General features: G+C 37.1%; 1 protein-coding gene across 1 annotated transcript; it reads left to right on the forward strand.

Annotated features, from left to right (window-relative positions):
- Nucleotides 1–4,763: 4,763 nt before the first annotated feature.
- Nucleotides 4,764–7,663, forward strand: LOC120071586 (SPX domain-containing protein 1-like). Its single transcript, XM_039023932.1, has 3 exons — nucleotides 4,764–5,183; nucleotides 5,993–6,119; nucleotides 6,991–7,663. Exons 1-3 carry the CDS (start codon nucleotides 4,908–4,910, stop codon nucleotides 7,446–7,448), a joined length of 861 nt encoding a protein of 286 aa, XP_038879860.1. The 5' UTR covers nucleotides 4,764–4,907; the 3' UTR covers nucleotides 7,449–7,663.
- The last annotated feature ends 2,327 nt before the right edge of the window (nucleotides 7,664–9,990 follow it).

Genomic DNA, 9,990 nt, shown 5'->3' on the forward strand with positions numbered 1-9,990 from the left:
TTATGCCACATCCATAGTGTTCCAAGATAATGTACCTAACTCTATCATTTTACTTATAGACTACTTTTGGCTATATACTCAAACTTGATCCTCTTTTATGTCTCCACATAAAGTTCAAGTATTCATGCTATAGTCAGAGGTTCATTTGTTTATTGGATTTAGATTTTACAAGTGCAATTTATGCATTCAATAACAACTTTATTGAATAAACCTCAATAATATCTTTATAGTAAATAGAATATGTTTAATGCTTACAAACTGCGAGTTTTAGGATATAAAGTCCAACAAACTCCCACTTGGACTAAAACTCTAGTGGAGTATCATTTCTATAAATATATACAATGTTGAGTATGAGAGAATAAATATAAATACAATAAACTAGGGCATCAGGTACACATGAATTCTCCCACTTGCCCTAGATTTACATAATCCGTAGTCCTAGTCTCACTAGGTGATCCTCAAACACTTTAGCCGTGAGGATCTTTATAAATGCATAAGCTAGATTGTCTTCTGAGGCTATTTGCGTGACAATCACGTCTTCTCGGTATACTATCTTCCTAATGAGATGGAATTTACGCTCGTTATGTTTCCCGCACTTATGGCTCCTCGGTTCTTTGGAATTTGCAACTGCTCCATTATTATCACAATAGATGGTGATAGGCAGATGCATATTTGGAACTACTTCCAAATCGATCAGATAACTTCCTTAGCCATATTGCTTATTTTGTTGCTTCATATGTAGCTACATACTCCGCTTCCATGGTGGAGTCAACGATACAACTTTGCTTTATACTTCTCTATACTACAACTCCTCTATTAAGAATGAATACTAATCCTGAAGTAGATTTTCTAGAATCCACATCAGTTTAAAAATCAGAATCAGTGTATCCTGTAAGGATCAGATCTTTAGAACCATACACAAGTTTGTAGTCCATCGTTTTCCAAAGATACTCGAGGATGTTCTTAATGACAATCCAATGGTCATATCCAAGATTAGACTGAAACCTGCTAACTATTCCAACTGCATAGTAGATGTTCGAACGTGTACACAACATGCCATACATCAAACTCTCAACTACTGATGCATATGGAATTCGTTTCATAGTGTCAACTTCTTGAGGTGTTTTAGGATATTGTTCCTTAGATAAATGAATTTCATGCCTGAAAGGTAACTGTCATCTCTTGGAATTTTATATTTTATATCTAGATAACATTTTGTTTATATAAGATTTCTGAGATAATGCTAGCATTTTGTTTTTACGATTCCGAATAATTTGGATTTCAAGAACATATTGTGCATCTCCTAAATCTTTCATTTAAAATTGTGATGCTAGCCATCCCTTAACATCAGTAAGAAATCCTACCTCATTCTCAATGAGTAAGATATCATCAACATATAATATCATAAAAGCTACAGATTTTTTGATAATTTTCTTGTATATACAAGGTTCATCAACGTTCTGTTCAAAACCATAAGATTTGATCGCAGTGTCAAATCTTATATTCCAGGATCAAGATGCTTGTTTCAACCCATAAATAGATCTTTTAAGTTTGCAAACCTTTTACTCTTGACCATGTTCAATGAATCCCTTTGGCCGAGATATATAGATACTTTCTTTAAGATAGCAATTCAAAAAGGCTGTCTTGACGTCCATATACCATATCTCATAATCATAAAAGGCCATATAATAGACAAGAATATTCTAATCGACTTAATCATGGCAACAAGAGAGAAAGTTTCTTCGTAGTCTACCCTATCTTTTTGGGTAAACTCTTTTGCTACAAGTCTAGACTTGTAGGTCTGTACCTTATCGGCTTGGTCTCATTTCCTCTTGTAGATCCATTTACAACCAGTAGGTTTACCCTATCTGGTTTATCTATAAGTTTCCAGACAAAATTGAAGTACATAGACTCCATTTCGAGGTTCATGACTTTTATCCACTAGTCTTGATCCATATCTTCCATTGCCTATTCGAATGTCAATGAATCATCTAAGCCATCATCAGGTATGATGACCTGAGTTTCTATCAAACCCATGTAACTGTTAGGCTGTTGAACAACTCTCCCACTACGTCGAAGCACTTTCAACTCTTGAGAAGGACGTGACTCATCAGACGTACTAATTTCATCAATAACTCTTGTTGATGGACCAACTTGATCAACAACCCTTGTTTATCTATCTATAATTTTCTTGGACATTTCATTTAATACTAGTTTACTACGAGGTTGATGATTCTTTATGTGGTCCTCCAAGAAAGTAGTGTTTATCGATACAAAAACTTTATCATCTTGAGGATTATGAAATACACCACCCTTTGTTTCTTTTGGGTATCCTACAAATAGCCGTACTTTTAAACATCATTCCAGTTTTTTCAGGTTCTGCACCAATACATGTGTCTGGCATCCCCAATCCTTGAAGTGACATAAACCACCTTTACGCCTTCTCCATAACTCGTACGGTGTTTTGAAAACACTTTTTGAGGGAACCATGTTTAAAATATATACTGCAGTCTCTACTACATGTCCCTAAAATGAATTAGATAACTGAATGTAACTTATCATCAAACGAACCATGTCCAATAGGGTTCTATTTCTCCTTTCCACTACACCATTTTGTTTGAGGTGTACTCGGTGCTGTGAGCTGAGACTGAATTTTTTGTTCTACAAAAAAGTCCTGGAATTTCAAGTCCACATACTCCCCACCTCGATCTGATTGAAGCATTTTAATCCTTTTACCTAATTGGTTTTCAACCTCTGCCTTATACTCTTTGAGCTTTTCAAGGGTTTCAGACTTATGATGTATTGGGTAAATATAGCCATATCTAGAATAATCATCAATAAAAATGATGAAATATTCATACCTACCTTGTGTCTTGACATTCATCGGACCACAAGGTCTGAATGCACAAACACTAAGGTTTCTTTGACTTTAAGACCTTTTCCCGTAAAATATCTTTTGGTCATCTTACCCTCAAGATAAGATTCACATGGAGGTAAAGAGTTGTCTTCGATTTAGGAGTCCAGTCTTAACCAATCTCTCAATCTTATTGAGATTTATGTGGTCTTAAGTATCAAAGATTGGCATTAGGAGAAACTTTTTGCCTCTTTTTTTGAGTTTCAACTGTTTTAAACATCTCTATATTTAAAAAAACTTTTGCCTTAATTGATTTTAACATAAGTTATTTTCTAGTTTTATAGAACATATTTTAATACCCTTTGAAATAATGAACACTTCATTAACTTCAAAAGAAACTTTATACTTTTCTTCTAGAAAAACAAGAGATAGATATTAAGTTACTCCTGATGGCAGGAACATAATAAACATTTTCAAGCAAAATGAATCTATCTTAAAAAAATAACTTCATATCTCCCATTGCTTTAGCTGAAACAACCTCTCCGGTCCCTACCTTAAAGGTTACATTGTTGTCTGATGCAACTTTTCACTTTTTCTGATAATTAATGGTCGTTGCACAAACACACACTGTAATGGAAAAAAGATAAGACGTAGAACAATACAAAGAATACACATTAGTCACATACAATAGAGTGATCGCTAGTGCTGAAATATGAATTATTTGAATGAACTTAATGGTATCTTTTGAGATAAAATTTAGTGTTAACAATATACTTCATTTTCTATATATTGTAAATAATATCACATACTTGTTCTAATTGCTTAGGGGTGTTCAAATAACTCGACAACCTGAATAACCCGGACTACCCAATCGAAGTTATAAGGGTTGGGTTGGGTTGGGTTAATTTTTTTTAATATTTTTCTAGGTTAGGTTGGGTCTCGGGTTATATTGTTGATAAATTTGGATTGATCCAACCCAACCCGAATTATTAATATTAATACTAGTATAAATAAATAAATAAATAAATAAATAAATAAATAAATAGGATGAGAGTTTTTGTGTGGTGCGACTGTTTCTCCTATCCTCAGTCCCTCTCCCTTGTCCTTGTCCTTCTTTCAAATTTTTTTGTCTCCTCATCCCTCTTCTAAATCTTCAACTTCGACTTCGATTTCATGTCCATCGCATTGTTTACCTCTCCAATTCTCCCTCTTTCAAGTTCCAATTTTGTATCCCTCTCGTCTCTAGTATTCTCTCTCGATTTCGTCTGCGTTTCGATAGTTCTGTCTACCTTTTAGTTTTTTTGCTTCACTTTATCTATTTTGTACAATTTCATGTCTGCTGCACCATCTACCTTCAGTCTTTTGCTTTAGCTGTTTCATTCGTCTACTTCAGCTATTTCGCTCGCTTGTTTCAATTATTCTATTCAACTCGACAATCCAACTCAACCCCAGCCTGAATTTTTAGAGTTGGATTAGGTTGGGTTGGAGACCCTATTCAAGCCACTCAGTTAGCCAACCCTGACCAACCAAAAAATATAGGTTGGTCCAAGAAAATCTCCCAATCCAACCCATCCCACCTCAATTCGTGTACACCTATATAATTACTACACATGAATTACTATGCTAATTTTCAAAGTTTAAACAAGCAAATTTTAAAATCTAAAGATAAAAATGAAACTTTTAAATCTAACATCTTTTTTTGACAAAGGAAAAAAAAGAAAAGAAAAGAAAAAAAATTAAAAAATCCCAAAATCCCAAAATACAATTTAGAAAAAAAGAAGAGTAATATAATTAAATTAACTTCTATCACTGTCTGTGTCTTTTCTCGAAGGGGATAAACCCAGAGATATGCTCTTAAAAATTGAATTTTGAGAAAAATATTTAACGGATATTCCCGTACTACCCCTTCGAATATTCTCCCTTTCCGCTTATATTACCGTCTTCCTCGTCTTCCTCGTCTTCCCTCTTTCATTTTCCCCACTAATTTTAACTTCACTCACTTTCCTTCACAATTTTCTTCCCCATTATCCGATTTTCTTCCATTTTTACACACATGAAATTCGGGAAAAGTCTCAGCAACCAAATCGAAGAGACCTTGCCGGAATGGCGGGACAAATTCCTCTCCTACAAGGACCTTAAGAAGAAGCTCAAACTTGTACAGCCTAAGTCCGGCGACATTAACCGGCCATCCAAAAAGCCCAAGCTCGACGCCGACGCCGATTCCATCTCCAATGAAGTCATTGATTTCATTACTCTCTTAGAAAAGGAACTCGAGAAATTCAATTCGTTCTTCGTCGAGAAGGAGGAGGAGTACATAATCAGATTGAAGGTATTTTTCGTTTATATATATGTCCATTGTTGAAAATTTCGACTGAGGCACTTGATTTTGTGTATTCTAATCTACATTCTGGGTATCTGCTGATTTCATTTTCTTGATTAGAATCTCGTTAGAGACTGATTGAATTGAACTTTACTTTCGACTAATTGACTAACTGGAACACTGTAGAAGGTATCTTCAAGCGTTTAATAATTTCACATCACAGAGTAATCCACTGAAACTAAACGTAACTAAACGATGTCGCTTTTGCTTTGCGAGGTCAAAAGACATCCCACCGTAAACATTTGAAAGAGGGTAGTTAATTATTTTGTTTTAGCTATCAAAATCTAACTTACAAGAAAAGATAACTTACAACCCACCGTTCTTTTCTTTTGTCTCCTCAAATCTGCTTTCCTTCCTTTTGACTCTTGGAATGAGAATAGAGAGTTAATTTGGCCCACGTTGCAACAACTTTGCCACTTACTCGAGTGTCTAGGGCTGTACATGACCATGCCTGCCGGCTTATCTTTATCTTTTTGTGTGTTTGGCGGCAATATTTTATGCTTACAGTCATCAGCTTATAATATTTTATTGGTTTTTAGATCTTGAGTTTTATACGTCATCCGAGCTCTGAAAGTCACAGTTGTTCAACTGTGCCAAATACAACGATACTTTGTCTAATGTAACACTATATTCGTTTTGGCGATGCCCATTTTGTTTGTTTGAAATTTGAGTTGGACCAGAGAAAATTTTGGTTGAATATTGTATGCCGATTGAAATATTGACAAAGTTGTCTTGGTTTTTGGTGGGGAATTTAACAGGAGTTACAAGATAGTGTAGCTAAAGCAAAAGACTTTGACGAAGAGTTGATACAAATTCGTAAAGAGATTGTTGACTTTCATGGCGAGATGGTTTTGTTGGAGAATTACAGTGCTCTTAACTATACAGGTAACCACATGGTTTCTATGGTTGTTCTAACGTCTAAATGATGTCACGACATATGCAAAAGCTAATATATTTTTCTCTGTTGCCTACATATTTAAATAGTTGAAAATATCACGGGAATTATTTGCTTTATTCGCTGTCTATTGTTGATTTGATTCCCCCATTTCTGCTTCATGTTGTTGTTTACTCTAATTTCGCTCCCCTTACATTTTGTTCATGGTTCACTCTTTACTATTTTCCTGGACGCCTTGTCTACCTTAGGACTAGATCAACAACTCTGAATTTTAAGTTATTGAGTTGTGAAGTTTTCAACTTAAATGCTTGAACTCAATCCTCAAGATTATCTACAAACATTTCGAGTCTTATTACTGACACCCTTAGGCCTTAGGGGTCTTGGCCAGTTTAACTTTTAATGTCATTGTTGGAAGAAACATACTTAAGTGCATCTTCGGCTATATTCATCTTTGTGCGTCTCACCATAGTTTGCTATGTGCCAATCTCTTCATACTTCTTCAAAATATTATTGACTTTTTTTGTTTTTTGTGATTTGAGTGAGATACACAAAGATGGGTGCATTTTCTCTTGTAGAAATGGTTTCAATTTCTAGATATTTGTGTTGGGATACTCACTTTTTGATGTATGGTCCTAATTCTTTTCATAAAGGTAATTGCTTTTGGGCTTTCAATTCCTTGGACCTTTCTCTGTGTGTCTATGGTTAGTCCTGTAGGGCTAGCACATTATCTAATATCTGTCATGATCAGCTGCACCAAATGCCTCCTTTGCTTTCTGCTCAATTAGCCCCACCACTTCTAAGATTTTATGCTAATTTAATTTACCTGTTTTAATTTACATCCTCTCATCTTATCTTCAACAGGCCTTGCTAAAATCCTCAAGAAGTATGACAAAAGAACAGGTGCACTTATTCGCCTACCCTTTATACAGAAGGTACTGCAACAGCCCTTCTTCACCACAGACCTACTCTATAAGCTTGTCAAAGAGTGTGAGGCAATGCTAGACCGCCTCTTCCCTGCAAATGAACAGCCTGCATTGGCCGAGGCAGCTGACAGCAATGAGGGATGTGCTCCTAGAGCATCTTCCACAGCCACCCCGAACAACGATGGGATTCTTGGAATGCCTAAGGAACTAGCAGAGATTGAGCACATGGAGAGCGTGTATATGAAGAGCACGCTGTCAGCGTTGCGAGTTCTGAAAGAAATTCGAAGTGGAAGCTCGACTGTCAATGAATTTTCATTGCCACCATTACAGATAAATGGACTAGAGGGGACATGGAAAAAAGTCCCTGTGCTTGAACAGGAAGCCGTAGCTAAGTAGAGTTTGGCTTTCAGAAGATAACATCACTTTATTTCATTACTTTTATGACAGCATCTTGTAAGAATGAATTAGATACTAAAAAACATGTAAAATCTTAAATATAAATCCCCCCAAAAAAATAGTAAGTTGAAAGGGAGTGTTCTTTTTTCCTGTTTGCCATGTTTTTGTTTGTGGCAGTCAAATGGTTTTATACAAATCTCAGATGCATTTGAGCATTGTAGTTTGTGATAACAAGGCAGCAAAAGAAAATCACAATGGTAAGTCAACCAGAAAGGAAAGAGAATAGATGTCTTTAACTTAAATAAAAAATTTAGTAGTCTTTAAAACTTAATTACCATCCTTCCGCGTGTTTCTTTTGTGATGGTCTATACACTTTGGGGTTAGCTAAACGGGTTGAGGAGAGCGAATAGGAAGAGTCGAGCTTGCCCTCATTGATTTGGCAGATGTCTGTAAAGCCTCAAATTATTTACACCTATAAACGCAAGGATAGGAAGGGAAATGGCCAGTCAGGTAAGGTGGCAAAGGGAGAGACAGTCAGTTAGGGACCACAAAACCATTATATAAGGACGGTAGGAGGGAGAAGGAATGGTAGGGAGTATTTTGGGTAGAAGCTGAGAGGGTTTTTGCAGGAGAGAACCACCCAGCTCTCTCTAATGTGCTGGGTCATTTTGTTTCCATTTTTGCTCTATCATTTTGTTTCTTTAAGAGGAAGTGTTGTTACATTTTGGGAGTGTTTATTTCTCTATTTTCGATGACTGTTGGAAGCTTCATGGAGAGTGTTCATAAATAAAATCATCTTTCTTTCATTCATTTGCTTTCTACTTGTTTTCTCTTTTATATATTTGTTAGGTTGTTTGTTGCAGGGAAGAAGAACCTAACAAGTGGTATCAGAGCCCACTTCAACTTGGGGTGAACTAGAGCTATGACTCAAAAGCAAATAGAGGAAAGAATGGAGAAGAACGAGAAGGAGATTTTAGAAGTGAAGAAGATGTTGGAATTATGCAAAAATATCGAAAAGCTCACGGAGGAGATGAGGGAGAGCAACTTAGCTCGGAAGGTTGGGGAATCAGGGACTACCGATGGTTGGCGGTTGAAACTCAAGGGCAAGATCGAAGAGGCTGACTCATCACCAAACCCCGGGATGGAGGGATCGGATAAGAGTAAATATAAGAGGCTGGAAATACCCGTTTTCGCTGGAGAAAACTCGAGATCTTGGGTGTATAGAGCAGAACACTACTTCGAGATTCATGAGTTGTTAGATCTGGAGAAGGTGAAGGTAGTTGTAATCAGCTTTGGACCAGATGAGGTTGACTGGTTTTGTTGGAGTCACAATCGGAAGACGATCAATACATGAGAGGAGCTGAAGAGAAGGATGTTCGAATACTTCAGGCCGACTAGAGAAGGAAGCTTGGGTGCGGAGTTGCTGAGGATAAGGCAAGAAGGCTTATACGCAGATTACGTAAAGAAGTTTGTAACGTATTCGACCCCCATTCCAGACTTGATAGAAGATGTTTTCAAAGATACCTTCATAAATGAGCTGGAACCTACGCTAAGGGCAGAGGTTATTAGTCGAAAACCAACCACCCTGAAGGAATGTATGCACGAAGCCCAGTTGGTGAGTGATAGGAACATGGCCCTAAAACTAGCACTAGTGGACTTGGCAGTAGGTGGGCCGGGCAAGAAAGAAGCCCAAATGAAAGAATGGAGAACCTCTAAAAGAAAGAGCGAGAGAATGATGAATGTTCAAGCGACAAAATGCATCACATTACCAGTGAAAGGTAACATCGTGAAGAGAGATCCTCCCATGAAGCGCCTATCTGACAGTGAGTTTCGTGACCGATTGGATAAGGGGCTTTGTTTAAGATGCAATGAAGTACGCACCCGACCATAGATGCAAAGTCAAGGAAAACCGTGAGTTGATGCTGTTCATTACCAACAAAGAAGAGGAAACGATCGAGGACGAAGAGGAAGGAGAATAGTTGAAAGAAATGAAAGCCATAGAGGACGAAGAGAAAGCAAAGATTACTTTGAGGTCCATGTTTGGACTGTCCGACTGAGGAACGATGAAGCTAAAAGGGAAGTTGAAGGGAAAAGAAGTCCTCGTGCTAATAGATTGTGGAGCAACCCACAACTTTGTTCATTAGAAAATAGTAAGAGAGCTGCACCTCCCAGTCGACAAGAAGAACTTCAATGTGGTGATTGGGAATAGTACGACCATATAAGGGGAAGGACTATGCAAAGTTGTGGAGCTGAATCTTCCCACTCTAACCGTGAAGGCTGACTTCCTTGCCATTGATCTTGGGCAAATGGACCTGGTGTTAGGGATGCCATGGCTATGTATAACATGGTTTATGGGAATACATTGGCCTTCACTAACCATGTCTTTTTTGGCAGGTAACTCACAGGTTATATTATGCGATGATCCATCATTGACCAAGTCAGAAGTATCATTCAAAGCCTTGGCAAAAACATGGCAAGCGAAGGACCATGGATTTTTAATTGAATTCCAGAATTTTGAGTTTGAAAATGATGGGGAAGAAGA

Source organism: Benincasa hispida, chromosome 2, assembly GCF_009727055.1.
Source record: "Benincasa hispida cultivar B227 chromosome 2, ASM972705v1, whole genome shotgun sequence".
NCBI lineage: Eukaryota > Viridiplantae > Streptophyta > Magnoliopsida > Cucurbitales > Cucurbitaceae > Benincasa > Benincasa hispida.